Raw genomic sequence first — 19,420 nt, forward strand, 5'->3', positions numbered from 1 at the left:
ACTTTAAAGATCAACATATTGTTCCAAAACTTTTACAGAAGAGGAAGATGATTCCAACTGGCAAAGTTTTAATGACACAAGAAAACCATGATACTTTTCAAGACTCTCTTTTGCGGCTGTCTAGGGTTCCGGGAAACCATCTAGAGTCTGAAAAATAACATTTCATGGACAAGGATAATCTTGTTCTTACTATCATTAAAGCATTGGAGGAGTGTAAAAGATCTAGGGCCACAAAAGAAGCCAAGAACACTTTTCCGGCCAATCCTTGGTTTGATGAGGAGTGCAAAATGGCAAAAAGGAATTGGAAAAAGAACATGAACAAAGAAAGTAGAAAAGAGTATAATCAACTGATTAAAAAGAAGAAAGAAGAGTATGTGAACAAGAGAAGAATAGAGTTGATTAATCTTGGTAAAAACAACCCCAGAAAATTTTGGAAAGAGCTTCAGCAGAGAAAAACTCAGATAGTGAATAACATAACAGGAACCAAATGGCTGGAATATGCCATGACTCTCTACGAATGTGATCTAAGAGAGCATAGTACCATGGAAACAGAGACTACAGGGGAGTTATTCAGTGAAAATGATATTATTCAAGGCATCAGGAGGTTAGCTGTTGGTAAAGTGCAAGATATAGATGGGCTACAAGCGGAATACTTAAAATGGGGTGCTGAAATCCTCACACCACACATCACTAAGATTTTCAACAGTGTCAATAGAGAAGGTTTCCCTGTAAAATGGACTACAAGTGTGGTGATCCCACTCCACAAAAGTGGAGATATAAACAATCCTTCTAATTACCGAACCATCATGATCAATCCACTATTTGGCAAGTTATTTGGTAGTTTGGTAGAACAAAAAATCAGCAACTGGGCTGAAACAGAAGGCAAACGTGCAAAAGGGCAAGCAGGCTTTAGACCAAAACACTCTACTATAGATCACGGCATCACTCTCAGGCATTTGATAGAGAAAGTTTGGGACACTCCGGGGAACGAGGTTTTTTGTTGTTTCGTGGACTTTAAAAAAGCTTTCGACACAGTGCCACGTAATAAACTATGGGATAGAATAGTAGAGCTGGATGTCCCTAAAGAACTTAGGTCAACGGTTTACAGATTATATGAGCAGGTCAAAGCTAAAATCAGAACGACAGAAGGGATATCAGAAGATTTTGACAGCAACATCGAGGTTAAGCAAGGGTGTCTGCTTTCTCCAACACTATTCGGACTTTATATTGACAAGTTAGAAGAGTGGATAAACAAGACCAATGGTGAGGGGGTGCAGCTGGCCCACTTCGTGATAAGATTGCTCTTATATGCAGATGATCTCATAATTCTTGCTAGAACAGCTAAAGGTTTGAAAGAGCACTTGAAAGCACTAGAATTTTTTTGCCATGATGTAGGAATGCAAGTTAACACTAACAAAACCAAAATTATGATCTTCTCACTAAAGAAGAATAGGGGCATACAAGACAAGTTTCTGTTTGAAAATAGCCCCCTTGAGATTGTGGAAGAGTACAAATACTTGGGCATCGATTTTCATAACAAACTCAACTGGGATACTTGTAGATCGAAAAGGATCCAAGGGGGCTGGAAGGCGTTATACTCTTTACAAAACAAGTGCAGGAACGCATAATTATGGGATTGGATGACCATGAAAACTCTGTTTGGTTTGTTGGTCACTCCAGTTATTCTATACGGATGTGAAGTGTGGGGCGGTAGTATGTCCAAACAGAAATAACAGCAAGTAGAAAGAATTCAAAAACACTTTATCACATGCAATCTTAAAGTCAAGACCACAGTTCCGTATGAAATCCTTTTGGCGGAGGTGGGTTCCTTTCTATTAGAAGCCGTCGCATTGATCCGAATGCTAAGCTATTTAAAGAAAACTCAAGGTCTAGAAACACATCGTTGGCCCAAGTTGGTAATAGAGGAAAAACTTGTGAGGCGGAAAAGCACATGGATGAAACAAAATGACAAATGGATGCAAAAATGGGATATCAACATCCAAGCTTGCCCGGATAACATTAAAGAAATAAAAAAGTTTGTCAATGAAAAATTTCGCAATATTTTGTGGACAAGACACATAGGGAGGAAAAAATCTTATTACATTAAAGAATTTAATCCCACTTCTAGTCATGATGAAAAGGCCTATATAAGGGCACCTATTAATTGGAAAGCAAAAATGTTGATGGCACAAATTAGAACTAGTTCACATCAGCTGCGATGTGAAACTGGTAGATGGCAAGTTCCAAAGGAAGAGTGGGCAGACAAAACATGTTTATTCTGCAATATGGGAACAGTGGAGACAGAGCAACACTTTGTCATGGAATGCTTGGCTTACAACGACATCAGATTTGATTATACAAAAATTCTGCAGAACAAGGACTTCAACTATTTATTTGAGGAAGATCAAGTGAAGAGAACAGCGGAGTTGATTATCAAAATTCAGAGAAGAAGAGACAAGTTAACCAAAACTTTGCAACTGACTAGTTTGGCTCCTGACTCAGGAGGGCGATTGCATGGGTCCCATAGACTACTTTAGTCTCGTGGACGTCATTAAAATCTATCATATCATATCATATCATAAGATTGTGGACGTCATTAAAATCTATCATATCATATCATATCATATCATATCATATCATAAGATTGTGGACGTCATTAAAATCTATCATATCATATCATATCATATCATGAGATTTTTGTTACACATTTCTAATAAGTTTATCGCCACACCATGTTGTGCGTGAATGAAAGTTAGGCAAAAAGAAAGCGACTCACACAGGTTTTGTCATTGGGAATTTATATGAAATAAATTTGAGACATTCACTTTATTTGGATCAAAACAAGGCACGGACTCACAACAGGCTTTGATTTGACGCTATAGGTGTGGCCAGTACCGTTATTGTCTTCTCAATCTTACTGTCAATCTCTGACATCTTACTGTTATTGTCTTCGCAATCTCTGATATCTTACTGATTAGAGTCTTTGATACGATTGGGCCCAAAAAAATACTGCTGTCAATCAAATAACAACTAATGGCGGGAAGTATGATCTCCATATCGACAAAAATCAAAATCATGGGTGTTGAAGATATCGATAATGACAGCTTCATCATAATTCTGGTTCTTTCACGCGTCCTTCTGAGTGCGAAAGGTGGTGGAGTACTCAACTGCACTCTATATATACACGAATTTGACTGCGTGTGTATTTGACGGTCAATGGAGCTTTTTCTTGTGATGGTGCTCAACTCATTTAAAATTTGTGCTCAAAACCAGTTTAAAAAACCGAAAAAGACAAATTAAACGCAATCATGAATTGAACCCGTCGCTGTCTAATTTCTTCTTTGAGCTCTCGTATGCAAAAGATGTTGGCACATTATTTGTGACACTGAAGAAGCATATCGGAAATATGATTCTGATGTACAACTTTAAGCAAGTCAGCTGTCTTCAGAGCTGCTGCAGAAGACCTAAAACAAGACATGAATTGCGGCACAAAATAAACATGAAGCATAGCCCTATGCCTGCTAATATTATAAGGTAGCGAATTGTACTCGGGCAAAAGAAGAATGCTTTAGTATTTTTGGGCTTCTTGACGTTTAGTATGCGAGGTTATCATCATCTGGGTACTAGACATTTGCATTGGATTAGGGCAGAAGGGGAAAACTCGGAAGTGCCCTACAATTCAGCTTTTAGTATTTGAAAAGAGCATAAGCTGATTGTTTTCTTGATGGATTTGGATGAGGAGATGCCACCAACCGAAGAGAGCATCCACGCATTCATAAAGCTGCTGGTGGAGCCTATCCTCCAGACGTATGGCCGTGTTGAAACTCCATCTCCTGCTGCCCATCAAGCTGTTGCCAAACAGGTATCATTATCATTATAACCCATGGCGTGTTCTTATTTTTCTTTTCTCAATTTACAAATGTTTCTAAGCCTTTGCTAATATTCTTTCTTTTGGGTTTCTTTTTCTTGAATATAAGAGCAAACATCTGTTTTCTTATTTCAAAAAAGTGTTCGAGTACGATATGCATTGGAAACATCTTATCTCTAATCTGTAGATAAAAGCTCAGTTGTTTTAAAATCTCTTCAGTTTTAACATCCGGCGGAGTAGTGGCCTAGGTTTTAGGAAAAGAAAGTCCTATTCAAAATGTCTTTACTAACATATTTGTCTTTCAATTCTTGCGTTTTAACCTCTATTCATTGCTTGCATAGATAAGGCCGGCCCATGTATAAAAAAATCATTGCAAAATTAATTTATCTGCCAAGTTTTATTTATTTATCTTTTTAGTTGCCAAGATTTCCGAAAGTGTTCGCTGTTTACGAACTGGTAACCATTTTATATACCTGCGCTAAATAATGATTATTTTAGTGGACACGCATTATGGATATTGTGGCTTGGATGGGAGAGCTTTCCGTCTCTATGTGAAGGAGGATATACTTTTTATGTAGACAAAAGGACAGTGATGCATAGAAAATTAGCCAAAGCCTCCTGGATAATCTAGATTCTTATAATAGGCAGCTAGAAGGTAGGTTCAATAAATGAGAGAAAATACTGTGGAGACTAGCAATAAATGATAAAGCTGCATCAATTCTACGGACATACGCTAAGATATAAGACTAAAATAACTGGTTTTGAATAGATTTTGTATGGGCTTTGTCTAAGTTATACACCATTTTCAAAAGGACGCTTTAAACTGTATTCATTTCAGATACAGACGCAAGTATTCTATAGCAATTTGAAGCTCAGTTTTCCTTCGATATCTCATTGAAGGATAGGCAATTCTGATAATTAATGGCATTGGCTCTGCACAAATACATATTTTATTTTCCCAGCTACATTCGCAGTAATTTTTTTGCCTTAAAAAGTTTTTGAAATTTGTGCAGTACAATCAAGAACTTAATATTACATACAGACAAATTGAGGGTAATATTTGTGTTGATTTATAGAGTGCCAGGAGACTTGAAGTTTGATTTTTAAGGCAATGCTGTTTCAAGTTGGATTTCCGTACATTATTCAAAATCAATAGTACAAGTTCCAACTCATTGTTGCATCTTCAGCTGCATAATTCTTGCCATGTGAATGCCAGTGCACAATTTTGTCACTCGGCTGTTAATTTATAATAACCAATTATTTGTGCCAGTTAAATTATTCATTGGGAATACTATATTCCATATTTTTCCACCACAAGACAACGAACAATACACAGAAAATTTTATTATCAAATGCTATGATATAAAAATCTTAATTATTGTTCAAAATTTATGATATATTTTATTACTTAATGTTTTTACAAATTTCTAATTATTATTCTGAATTTAAATGTACATTCACACTCAAATATATGTATATATACGCACTGCATGTAGAGAAATTTGTTGATACAACTAACAGGCCAAGGGATTGCTGAAGAAACTTCAGCAATCATAGCAAATTCCAAAAGCCTTGGAGGCCACAATGTAAGATGCTTAGAACTGAAAAGATAGCTTAGCAAGTCTCCAAGCTCTAATAAAAATGCCTAAGTATCGAACTGAACATAAAAGCTGAACAGAGAGTCAAAGGTTCTACTATCCCAGGTGTGACAAGGAGTATCAGACTTTTCAGGTAATTTAAATGAAAATCTAAAACAGAGACACCAAAGGAAACTGCTCTTTTTAAAACTATTATATGTAATGTCATTTTGTTAGTTTGCCAACTTTGGGCGTGAAAGAAATTTGTCAATTTGAATATTAAATTCTTTGTAATAAACAGTCTATTTGTTTGTCAGATACACTTTGTTTTATTTTATGTACAATTTTTTGAAATAAAAAATACATGTTATCTATTGTTTATAGTGTAGTGTGATGGTTGCACTGTAATTGTTGTTATTAAATTCAAATTTCTACAGAATCAATTTGATTACGAACATTCTACCTTCATTGATCTATTGTATTTAGTGTAGTGTGATGGTTACATTGTAATTGTTATTAAATTTAAATTTCTACAGAATCAATTTGATCACGAACATTGTATCTTCATTGATCTATTGTATTTGCATTCATGCTGGTGATTTAGTGCATCAAACTCTCATTAAGCCAATTTTTTTTCAAACTTTGGACTACTTATTTACATTAATGCTGTATGTTTATTCTGAAAATAAGGTTTCCGTATTCTGTGTTGAGTAGATAAAAAGATAAATGCTATCTAAAAATTGATACCATATTGTACCTGCTTAAGATAGACATTTCTTTTCCTTTAAAAAAGATTAAAAATTATATTCCGCACTTGTGGGGATTTGTGGATTCTTATTTATGTATATATATTATATATGTATGTTATATTGTAAGATCATTTTTTAAGCTCATTCATTTTATGGTTGCATATGCTAACATATATATATGTGTTATATATTGCAAAATAATTATTTTTAATCCCTTTTATTTTATAGCTGCATATGGTAACGTAGCAAAATCGGAACTTTGTAGGAAATAGGTTCATGCATTTCATATGAATATTTATATGTCTTCAAATAAAGTCTTGGTTATTCTTTGATTGATGGTAAGGGAGATGATGGTCGTATTGATTAGTTTTGGTCTGGATCAGATGCGTGCAGTGGTATGGCTGTATAACTATTACCATCTAAAACAATTTCCAGAACTTGAATTTCTTGATGCTTTCACATTCTGCAAGATGGCTGTAATCAGGAGCAGCAAGCTTTTAGCCTATATGGGAGTCTTGAAGGGCACTAATGTTTCGGCATCAGATTCTATTCTGCAAGCTACATTAACTGAGAAAATGGTTAATGAAGCTTGCGAAACTTGTAAAGCATTGAATTCTCCAAGAACTATGTCAAATGCAAATACTTTTCCAGTATCAAATGTTGCTGTATTTGTAGTGGATGCTGCATATGATAGGTGCATCCTTACTTTTGGTTCCATAACCAAAGGTGTTTGGTCTTTCCTTGAAAAAGATGTTAATGGATTTGACAACTTGGAAGAACCCCAAGAGTGTGCAAAGCTAAATAAAGTAATAGGCTCTAGTAAGAGTCCAGTTGGATATATTGCAAATGCTGGGGATATGTCAAATAGAACAACAACTAATGAACAACAAAAACTTAAGAAACTGGCCTTTTCAGCCATCAAGGAGCAAACAGGTCTGTATTTTTATCTATGCTTTCCGTATGTTTGGAATAATACTTTTGAAGTAGAAAACTGATAAAAAAAGGAAGCATTTTAGTTCTATGTAGTTGATTATCTTCAATTAGTTGTGTGCTTGCTGTGCACCCATATTTACTTGGTTTTTCTTGGACAATAAGCTTCAAGCATACGAAAGAGTACAATAATCAACTTCCAACAGTAATACTTTCTAAACAGTTGCCCTCGATGTTGTCATATGAAACTTTTTTCATTCTCTTTCATAATATGATATTTGGGTTCATGAATTCATTTCGTTCAAAAAGTGCTTAGCTTAACAAAAATGTTATATGCATACATGATTTGAAAGAGACTTCTATTCAAAAAGATCAGATAATATGGCTTCCTGAAAGGTAAATTCAAGATAGTCTATATATCAGACATAACAATAGATTTAAGCAAATGACCAAAAGCAGGGACTAAACTAGTCGCTACTCTTGTCTTACGTAGTATGGAAGGAGACTGAATAATATTTGGGGGAGTCAGCAATTTGGATATGTCTGAAATCATTTCCCTGGACCATCGATCAGCGTCATTGAATAAGAAATAATTGAAGAGGATAAATGTCAAAAACACTTCTTGGATGTACCTATATTAAATACCATATAATGGGCATCCAAGTATTATAAGAATGCAATATAGATATTGTCAAGCGAGCTATATTAATAGGAGAAGAGCCCGTACGCCATCCATAAATGGTCGATTATATTGGTGACTCAAGACTGAGTACCTTGCCATATTCATACAAATTGTCATGCACATAAGGGATGTTATCCAAATCATTTCAAAGTGATGGTGGTGGCTTGACTAGAGACTCCAATATGCTGGCAAACTTGTGATCAAAGCATTAGTGGCAATCTCGGCATTGTGGTGTGAACAATGAAACATGGAAGTAATTGAATTGCATTCGTCACCATCGAACAACATAGAAATCTAAATTCCTGATATTTTCGTTGGCTACATGGTGATGCCACTTGGCTATGGCCATTGGAGGGCTGTTTGGAGGAGATTAAAAAACCTTTGGTGAAATAGAGAGTTGTGCGCAGTTAAGAAACAGGCTAAGACCTCACTATCTTATATTAAAATCTAGGAGATCATTTTGGAGTTAGCTGCTTGAGGAAACACAAACACCTATATGCATTGTATATGTAATAAACTTGGAAGCCTGCTTTCTGTAGATTAAGAATACAAAGTAAAATAAATCAGAAGTAACACAGAGATAAGAGACAAAATTTTATAGCAGTTAACCTTTACAGGCTACATCCACTTTCAATCTGGGATTCTCAGTTTTACTGATTTCTCACAATGCAATACAACAGTCATAAGAATGACAATGTCCATCAATACATAAACAGTCTTCAATTTACTAAATATGGAAGACCAAGAATTTTTACTGTTACAACTGAAGGACTGATCATGTCAGTCAGAATATTCTCCAACCACAGTAACTATTACAAAAATGATTGGGCTACATACACTAACAATCTCCCACTTGAAGATCAATCACCAAAAGAGACAAAGCTCACAGAGATATCCTAGCTGTCCGATTCATTGATCGTATAAAAAAAGTAAGATTAAGCTGTAAGATTCAAGCCTCTCCAAATTTTGTTTGAGAACACTTCATATGAATCTTCTCCATTGCAAGTCAGAAACAAAGAAACTTACTTCATGAAGTTTATCAATGCCCTCCCTCTTACCCTGGGAATTGGTTTCCACTTTCCAGCCCCTTAATCTTCTTATAATCCTTTAAGACAATGCATGAACAGCCAACCACATTCCTGGCTTTTATCTCTTAATCAATGTTACAAAGTCCAGTGATTTCTGTATTTATAGAATTTAAAATAATTGTCTCATCTTTTATCTCTAATCTTCCTGCTTGCAAAAACTCCTCCAAATCATAATTGATAATTAGAAACTCATCTTCTTTTTATACATTTGAACTCTGCCGCTGCACTCAAAAAAACCCTTTCACCAATATTGTTTGCTATAATGTTCCCGCCACCAAAAAAAACATTAACCACAACGTCTTCTGCTTTATTCTTGCTTATCCCATGGAGGTTGGCCTCAATGAATTGGACATCAGTATTTTTCATTTTTTTCAAATTCTTTAATAACAATTTTGGGACAGAAAGTATGGTATACCAGGATGCCTCCAACCCTTCATTTTTCAGCTTCCCACCTGGAGGATCGGGAAGAGGGCCAGTACTGGTTTCTATTGCTTACTGCTACATGAAAGGGGGCAAAGCATTTTATAGAAATATAAACAGCCACCAAATAATGACTATGTAGCCAATCAACCAACAATAGTTGTCAATTCAGCTCTGTTTATTTCTAATGCTCTTTTTCTTCCCCTTCTCGTCATTGACATCTGGTTGAAATTAAAAAACTTCACTGCTAGCCTCAACAGCCGGCTGGTGGTAGAATGAGAAACCACTCACAAAGGGCTTATTGTAGCTTCCATAACCATCCACAACTTGTGTTGAATGAATAAGAAAGGGATACTCATCATCTTTTTTTGGAGATGAATAGCATTGATAAGGAAACCCAACATTGGTTGCATATATGGCTTCGTGACCCCTCAAATTTGAATCACCATCTGAATCAGAACGACCAAATTTAAAAGCACCCTAATTTATCCTGCAAAGCACTGCTATCAACTGAATCACCAAGGCCATTTGTAGATAGGGATAAAACCCTTGGGTTTGTGAAGCTTCCGATGGCGGCTCTAGCTATAGCTCCCTAAGGCCCCAAGCAACTGAGGTTCTAGGTAGATGTCACATAACCTACACTACCAAGGTCCTTCATTCTATTATTCTCATTGCCAGGCAAGGCAACGACTTGGGCTTCTTGACCTTCTTATTGGGCAATAGGCAAGCCTCTGCCTCTCATCCACAACTTCTTCTTTTACAATAATGACCATACTTTTTGCACCAACAATGTCTTCCGTCATGTGAGCCACAACATTTTCTACCTCTTTATCTTTTGTACCTCTATCAGACTTATAATAAATAATAGTTACAGTCCCTGCAAATGATGCTTTTTCTTTTGTGTCAATCATCGCTCATGCTTACAACAAGATCTTGTCTTTCAAAAGAACATCTCTCATAGCCAAATAAACATCATTTCTCAGACACATCATTCTGAAATACATCATTCTTGAAAATACCATTCTTAAACATATCATTCTCAAATTGATACATATCATTTTGAATCCCAATAATCCCTTTTCTGCTATTAGTACTAGATTCCAACATGCCTATGAACACCTCCACAACAGGATTAGTTTCAACATCTAATTCATACATTAAACTCATCCAATTAAGATAAGAAATTATGAAATATATTTGGATGATCTTCACATAGGACAAATGAGAAACAAATTGCTTATAATGCGGAGGGAATGTTGCCAGTTGTGAGTCCCAAGTGCAATCCAAAGTTAATTGGGAATTTCAGTGTGAATTAAGAATGGTCCTATTCAGCGACACTATACTATCTTAGGCTTACATGTAGGAGGGTTGTAGTGTCGAGTGGTCACTGATATAGGCTCCTCTAAGCCTTCTTCTAGGTTCTAGCTTTTATTTCGATACATTGTTTGAACATCGTTTCCATGGATTTCATATTCATTAATATTGTAGACATTTGATTCTATTTATATTTGTAATGTGCTATTTTGTTTATTAGTTCTAATGCAAAGCATCTTGGGGAAATTGGCGATCATCAAGTGCCAACTTTTTTCAATTTTTTGTTTCAATATTGATTTGTGGTGGTTTTGTTTAACTTAACTCTTTGACCAATCCCAGTCGAATGGCAGAATGCAATGGCTCAAGCAAAGCTATAGAACCAATACCCATTCTCAATCAAGTGCAATCTATTACTTGTAATCTCTCCTACATGAATCGTCTTGAAAATGCTCTTACTGATGTGAAGAGAAGATAATGCCTAGATGGACACCTTGTTTTGCTAACTAACTTTTCTGATATGCAATACCATCGAAAGGGTAAAACTCATCAAAAAGCTTTCAAGCAAGAAGCTTACAAACTGTTTGACAAAATGCCTAAATGAGAAACTTCACGTTTGAGCGAGAGCATTGGAGTAACGTATGGGTATACATCAAAGCATTAGGAAAGGGCTTTTATGTAAAGTTTCTGCAAATTCTATGACTGAATCAGAGATTAAATTCTATCTTCTTCCTCTCCTTGTAGCTTGCTATGAATAACTTCAAGTTATTGTCTTGAATTAAATTAGAAATATATTCTGAAAACTGTCTTTGGTTCTGCAAGTCATATGTGGGCAGTATTGACTAAGGAGCAGACTTATATTTGTTCTTGTGTGCTCATAGACTTCAACCATACCCACTATAAATAGAGAGACCTAGGGACATGTCCCTTCCAAAACATCCTTTAATTTATCCCTAGAAGTCAGTGACCTTTTCATTAAAACAACAAGTTTAATTTACACTAACACAAAGGAGTTTTAGTTTAAATCTAAAAGCATTATAAGGATAGATGCCGATATCATAAGGAGGATCAAGCAAGGACATTTGATCAATCTATATTATCTAAGAACAGATCAGACCGATCTATTATCAGATCAGTAGGATTACAAGTTACAATATTAACACTTCCTCTTAACTTAATAATCATACTGAGATCATATTTAGCAACATCAATAAAGATGAACAAGCAAGAATTGATACTCTATATCTATATGAATCTTCTTAGCATGTGGTAACATAGAACACATGATACAATGTCATATTACTAAACCTGTGATATGACAAATCACTGCTACTAGTGATAACAATATACTATTTAAATCTGAAGAATAATTTAAGTTCTTCATTTATCCAAGTTGTGACTCATAGATATTGGTATTCCTATATCACAACATGATCCTGAGTTAAGATCTACTAGAACATAGGATAAACCTCGAAGAATAATAAAATTCTAAATTTATCCAAATTGTGACTTATAGACATAGCAATATCTACATCACAACATGATCTTGAACTCATCTAGATCTTACGGTAGAACTCTACTGTTTAGCACATTATTTAAGATATCATCATCTCTAATAATGTCTTTTACACAAGTGTTCATTATCTCAGAGATCGTCACCTCTTAAATAATGAATACAAATGGTGGAGCCCATTACAGTCAATAGCTTGACAATAAAATTATTTTATTAATAATTTAAAGAATACAAATGGATTACAATTCAACCATACCAACTCTTCTCCTGAAGTTATCTATCTTCACTCTAGATAGAGGTTTGGTGAGTATGTCTGCTGTTTGATCTGTAGTGCAAATGTATTCTAATTTCACAATATTTTTGTTTACCATATCTCTTACATAATGGTAAGGAATTTCAATATGCTTGGACCTGTCATGAAAAATTGGATTCATCGAAAGCTTGATGAAACTCTGATTATCAGAATGAATAATCGTAGGATTCATGGCTTGCCCAAATAATCCCACAAGTAACTTCATTAGCCACACTGCTTCTCGAGAGGCCATCGCTGCTGCAATGTATTTGGCTTCTGTGGAGCTTTGAGCTACTGAGGACTGCTTTTTGCATATCCAAGATATCATTGCTGATCCTAAATTGAGACAACATCCTAAGTACTTTTTCTGTTTTTAACACTTCCACCCCAATTTGAGTCGGTGAATCCATGCAAATCTAAATTAACTTTCTCATATTTCAGCCCAAAATTAAGAGTGCCTTGTAAGCATCTCATAATGTGTTTAACTCCAACTAGGTGAATCTCCTTTTGCTCACACATAAACTGGCTTAAGCCATTAACAACATAGCAAATATCAGGTCTTGTATTTACTAAGTACATAAAGGATCCAATCGTCTGTCTGTAGAGAGTGGAATCTATGAAAGGTCATTCTACTGCTGTTTCTTTAAGTTTATGTAGATTAGTCTCCATAGGAGAAGACATAGATTCCATATTCCAAATCTCTTCAAAATATCTAATGTATACTTCTCTTGATTAAGTATGATGTTGTCAGAATTCTGCCGTACTTCTTGTCCTAGGAAGTAATGGAGTCCCAAGTCTTTCATCTCAAATTCTCTAATTAGATCTTTCTTGCATTGATCTATAAGATGATCATCACCTGTTATTAGTAAGTCATCAACAGACAGTATCAAAATTACCATATCATCTTTATCTCTTTTGTAATATAAAATTGGATCAGCTTCATTCTTGGAAAATCCTAAGTTGGTGAGATACTCATCGATTCTTTCATATCAAGCCCTTGGAGCCTGTTTAAGCCCATAGAGAGCTTTCTTGAGTTTGCAAACAAAAATGTTAGGATCATGAGTTTCAAATCCTTTAGGTTGCTCCAAATATACTTCTTCTGTAATCTTTTCATTTAGGAATGTTGTTTTTACATCCATTTGATGTACTTTCCATCCCTTCGATGCTGCAATTGCTAGGACTGCTCTTATAGAGGTATATTTGGCAACAGGAGCAAAGGTTTCTTCATAATCAATCCCTTCTTTCTAAGAAAATCCTCTGGCTACAAATCTAGCTTTATACTTCTCAATGCTATCGTCAACAACATGCTTTATTTTAAATATTCACTTAGAAGAAACAATAGATTTTCCTTTAGGTCTTGGAACAATTTCCCAAACATCATTCTTCATAATAGATTGGTATTTTTGTGTCATAGTTTTTTTCCAGCCTGTATGTTTAATAGCATCTGAAGGTTGGTTGGTTCTATTTTGGACAAATCATTCATGTTTGTTATATAACTAAATTTTTTTTTAGGTCTTTTGCTTTCTCTGACTGTTCCAGAAAGTGCAACAAAGTCTTGTGCTTCCTCTACTATTTTAATGGCCCAAAGTGGTCATTTCTTTGAATTTTGAGTTTCTCCAAGATTTAGGTTTTGAATCTCATATTCAATTTTTTCTATGTTCTCCCTCTGAGACTTAGACTTAGTATTTCTTTTAGAACTAGGTAAAGGAGAAGGTTCTTCAGAAGTTAGGGCTTTTTTGAATGTTAGATCTTCTTCAAAAATTACATCCCCACTAAATTCAATACTTTTCTATCTAGGTATGAAAATCCTATATGCCTTGGATGTTTCACTATACCCTGCAAAAATACCTTTCCTCCTAGAGGGTTTTAACTCGGTTCTCTTTTCTTTTAGAACATGGATATATACGGGGCACCCAAAAATCCTAAGATGACTTATAGTGGGTATAACCTTAGTAAAGATTTCTTTAGGAGTTTTATCTCTAAGGTAAGAGTGAGGGCTTCTGTTTTGAATATAGATAGCAATACAAGAGGCTTTTGCCCAAAGATAATATTCTAGATTTTGATCAAATATCATAGCTCTAGCAGCTTCTATAATTGTTCTATTCTTTCTTTCTGCTACCCCATTTTGTTCTGGATTATAAGGAATGGTGTACTCTCTCTTAATTCCTGTTTCTTTACAAAACCTTTTAAACAAATCTGAAGTGTATTCTCTTCCATTATCAGTTCTAAGAGTTCTAATTTTATGTCCTGATAAGTTTTCAGTTAATGTTTTGAATTCTTTAAATCTTTTTAGGATTTCTTCTGATTCTTTGCACTTTAAGAAGTAAATCCATGTTTTCCTAGAGAAGTCATCTATGAACAAAATATAGTACCAGAATTGTCCAAGAGAAGGAACAAACATAGGTCCACATAAATCTGAATGAATTAATTTCAAAACATTATTTGTTTTTTCTAGTGCTATCATGAAATAGACTTTGGGTGTTCTTACCCATTGCACACCCTTTGCATATGCTTGAGTGGTCTTTATTTAGTTTAGGTAGACCAGTAACCATCTTATCCATAGTTGATAAGGTTTTGAAATTTAGATGCTCTAATCTTCTATGCCATATTTCATTTATGTCTGCAACCTCATGAATTAAGGCTTGAATAGGTCGACTAGATTCTAAATTTAATTCATACAAATATCCTTTTCTCTGACCAATCAACTTTGCTTTCTTAATTGAGGATTTCTTTGCCCAAGTTATTACTTTACCGTTCACGAATGCAACATTATGCCCATCATCTTCAAGTGTTGTAATTGAGATTAGATTTCTTTTTGTTCCTAGTACATAGAGTACACCTTTGAGAAGAAGAGAATTTTCTAAATTTAGTTTCAAGGTGCAATTTCCAATTCCTTTGACAGAATGTGCTGAATTATCACCAATGGTGACTTCGACATTGACCTTTTCAGATGTAGAGTCTAGTGCTTCTTTGTATCATGTTATATGTCTAGAAGATCCACTATATATTACCCATGCTTTACTTGAGATTTCATTTGATAGTAACGAATACAATACACGATTCTCGGGATCGTAGTTATTTTCTTCCCTAGTAACATTTGTACAGTTCGCTGCTTGTTTAGAATTCTCAGGACAATTAGATTTGTAGTGTCCAAAATTTTCACATCTAAAACATTTTATCTTGGATAGATCTTTCTTGGTTTTTCCATTATTTTGAATTTCTTTTTACTATTTGAAATGCTTCTTCTTGCCCTTATAGGAAGGAGTTTTATTAAGAACATGAAGTTCTTTATCTATTGTTTTCAATTTCCCTTCTTTCTTTAGTTTTCTGGATTCTTGTTGAAGACAATCCCCCTTAAGTCTGTTAAGTCAGGAAGTTTATCTCTAGCACTTATTCCTTATGCAAAAGTTTCCCACGAAACTAGTAATCCATCTATAGCCATCAGTGTTAGTTCCGTGTCAATAATAATGGTTCGTATACTTGACAGTTCATCTCTAATGTCAGCAACCCTTAGGAAATAAGAATTCATTGACTCTCCTTTCTTTATTTGTATGTGATTTAGTTGCCTTTTCAGTGTGAGAACCCTAGTTGCATTGTTGACCTCATATGCATTTAGTAATGCATCCATCATATCAAATGTTGTCTGATGTTTTGTTAGCATAGGTATTATATCATTCTTTACTCATTCCATCTAATATGATCTGAATGGCTTTTTTATTTCCTTTACTCTATAGTTTTATGAGGTTCAATACTAGGTTGTTTGGATGCTCTATCAACAAATTGTTTTACATCATTTTCTTCAAGAATCATCATGATTTTGAATTTCTAGGCATCAAAGTGTTCTTTCCCATCAAACTTGTCCTCGAGTTTGATTGTGTATGCCATTGAAGATAGGAGATAGATGCTAGATATATATAAAGTCTGATTACTGAATTTTGCAGAGCCTAGGTTTGACTACCAGAGCTTCGATACCATTTAAAGTTTCTACAAATTCTATGACTGAATCAGAGATTAAATTCTATCTTCTTCCTCTCCTTGTAGCTTGCTATGAATAACTTCAAGTTATTGTCTTGAATTAAATTAGAAATATATTTTGAAAAATGTCTTTTGTTCTGCAAGTCGTATGTGGGCAGTATTGACTAAGGAGCAGACTTATATTTGTTCTTGTGTGCTCTTAGACTTCAACCATACCCACTATAAATAGAGAGACCTAGGAACATGTCCTTACAAGGGACATGTCCCTTCCAAAACATCCTTTAATTTATCCCTAGAAGTCGACGACCTTTTCATTAAAACAACAAGTTTAATTAACACTACCACAAAGGAGTTTTAGTTTAAATCTAAACTAGCATTTTAAGGATAGACGCCGATATCATAAGGAGGATTAAGCAAGGACATTTGATCAATCCATATTATCTAAGAATAGGTCAGACCGATCTGTTATCAGATCAATAGGATTGCAAGTTACAGAATTAACATTTTATTTTGTAGATTCTAGTTGCTATTGCTCAAGTAGATTAGTATGCAAAAATGGGAAGCATAAACAAATTAGTAATATGTAGTCTTGTCGCAACATAAATGATTTTTTAAAAAAGGTATTAGAAAGCAAACAAATCGATAAGTAATCTCAAGGCTCAAGAAATTTAAAAGGGCTTCCACTCAATTCATCCAAAATCAAGCTTTCAGATGGCAAAAGAAAAAGGGATGGAAAAGTAGAGAAATACTACATAGAAAGGGAAGGGAAGAGGCAGTGAGGGAGATAGAGGTGTATGAGAGTCTTTTTGCTTCCATGCAAGTAGAATGAGAACGGCCATGTCTGGTAACAAGGGAAGCAATAGTAGGAAATAAGGACGTTTCATAAGAAATTGGCTGGGAGGAAGATGGGAGGTCGCGTGGGATAAAGGAGAGGCAATGTGGAAAGGGTTTGGCTTGCGAGGTGAAATGAGAAGTCAAAGTGCAAAATGAACCATTAAAAATGGGAGAAGTGCAATGAATTAGAGAACAAGAGTAGTGATTGAGAAGAGAAATAGAGCGCCGTTAGGGATATTAGAAAATAACACAGGTTGAATACAATAGTGTGCTGGGGTTGCAATTGAGAATAAGAAAATAGAGGTTAGTGATTGGCCATGATTGTAAATTTAGTCTTTTTGATTTGATTTGAATGTAAACTTAGTTTATTGTTAACAATATTAGATTTCCACAATCCATTTGAAATGCGTAATTTGATTTCTAGAATCGATTGTATAAGTTTTTTAGACATTGTTTATTGTTGCATTTGGAATTCTAATTTTGAACTAGAGAGTCTTTGCATTGGTTTATTGCTTTGTTTTGTGTTAGGAGATACAATTAGGTGTTCCTATTGCATCAATTTGCTTCATCTAAAGCCTAAAATTTGCATCTATACTTATGTGAGCAATGTCAACTTGTGTATGTGTTGAAAGTAACTTCTATTTAGTGAGATTATTGTGTGTAATTTATTAAAGGATGTTTGAAATAAGTTTTGAATTCTAATTTCTTGTGTTTTTGAATTTGTCAAGTTTCCATTGAACTTTTGCTGAGTCCAGGCGCCAAGTTTGAGTTCGAGCCAAAAATCAGCATGCCAAGTGTGAGTGGAGTTGGGATCTTGTAACTGTGGTTAATGCCAAGCAAACAATAGGATATAAAGAGAACTATTTACTAGTGAGGTTTCAAGAAAAAACCAATTATCTGGGATTTGACAACTGTACAAAAAGGGAAAATGTGCAGACTTAATTGTTTGGCTTCATATCTAGATAGTGGAATGAGTATAAAGAAATTAAGAACATATAAGTATAAAAAAGTCCAAACATGTCTTAGAATCTCTTTAAGTAGCCATGTCTCCTTGCAATATGGAGGTGTTCAGAAGCAGACAACATTACCGTATGTAGTGGTGTTTCCTTATGGTGTAAATGTGTAATATCACTAATCAGATATTTACCTCAATTTCTCAAATGCAATATCAGAAATGTAAGCAATAATTTCCTACAATATATTTCAGATTTAACCAGATAAAACCCGAGAAAATGTCTAGATGAAAGTATATTTCCAGAAATGAATATTTCATTAACCTCCAACAGAACAATGGCAAAATTCAATCTCAAATACGGAAATAATAGTCAGATTGATAAACTAGAAGAGATATTTAAGCACAAGTGAGAAACCGATGTAACATCTCTTGTAGACAATGGGATTCCGCTCACTGCCTGCAAGCTCAAGGGTTTCTGTCCTCAGAGCTACTGAAAAATGAAGCTTTCTATAAAGAACCTTGCTGGCTCTTTGGTCGGATAATGCTAACTGATGAAGATATTTTGCTTGGATCTCTGATTTTGAACTTGTTTTGCAATTTTTTTTGGTTTTTTAACAATAATAAATGAAATGTACAACACAATGCAAGGATTTTGAATTCTAATTGCAACAATGCCTTAAACCATTTTTTTGAAATATTTACAAGCTATTAGAATGCAATTATCTAAATCTAAATATTCAGACATGAAATTCTGTGAACCTAGAGATTGAATGTGCATCCAAATAACCTTCAATATAAGCCAAAATTGTAATGCAGAAATACTAGGAATAAACACTCCCTTGCAAAGATGATATCATAGCTGCTAATGATATATTCACTGCCTTAGATAATCAACTGCATCCACTAAGGAACCGATCCTAGGCTTTTATGACAAAACATAGGCAGGAAACAATAAAGCCATCTGTAGTGATGACCTCTAAATTCAATCACAACTCCATAATTATGCATTCGAGGATTAATAAACATTCTCCATTCTTGTAAATTAATCTGATATGAGATGCTGAATCTTCTTCAGAATTTGGTCATCAAATTAAGTACAATCATAATTTTTGAATGAGATTATCACTGATACATTTCACTAGCAGAGAACAATCAATTCAAAGAGCAAAATACTTAGAAGAATTCCCAATTCTTCTGTGTTTCAATTACTCAAACCCTAGGCACAA

The 19,420-nt window shown here is 34.6% G+C and overlaps 1 protein-coding gene across 1 annotated transcript in view; it reads left to right on the forward strand.

Moving 5' to 3' along the window:
• The first annotated feature begins 3,404 nt into the window (after positions 1 to 3,404).
• LOC149562332 (uncharacterized) overlaps positions 3,405 to 19,420 on the forward strand; it is a 61,283-nt gene continuing 45,267 nt past the window's right edge. Inside the window, exons 1-2 of the mRNA XM_089825856.1 lie at positions 3,405 to 3,862; positions 6,578 to 7,127. Coding sequence (XP_089681982.1) covers positions 3,725 to 3,862; positions 6,578 to 7,127 — 688 coding nt within the window. The 5' untranslated portion in view covers positions 3,405 to 3,724. The remainder of the gene's footprint in view (positions 3,863 to 6,577; positions 7,128 to 19,420) is intronic.

Source organism: Cupressus sempervirens, chromosome 4 (assembly GCF_028749045.1).
Source record: "Cupressus sempervirens isolate cs-2001-9-10 chromosome 4, ASM2874904v1, whole genome shotgun sequence".
Lineage (NCBI taxonomy): Eukaryota > Viridiplantae > Streptophyta > Pinopsida > Cupressales > Cupressaceae > Cupressus > Cupressus sempervirens.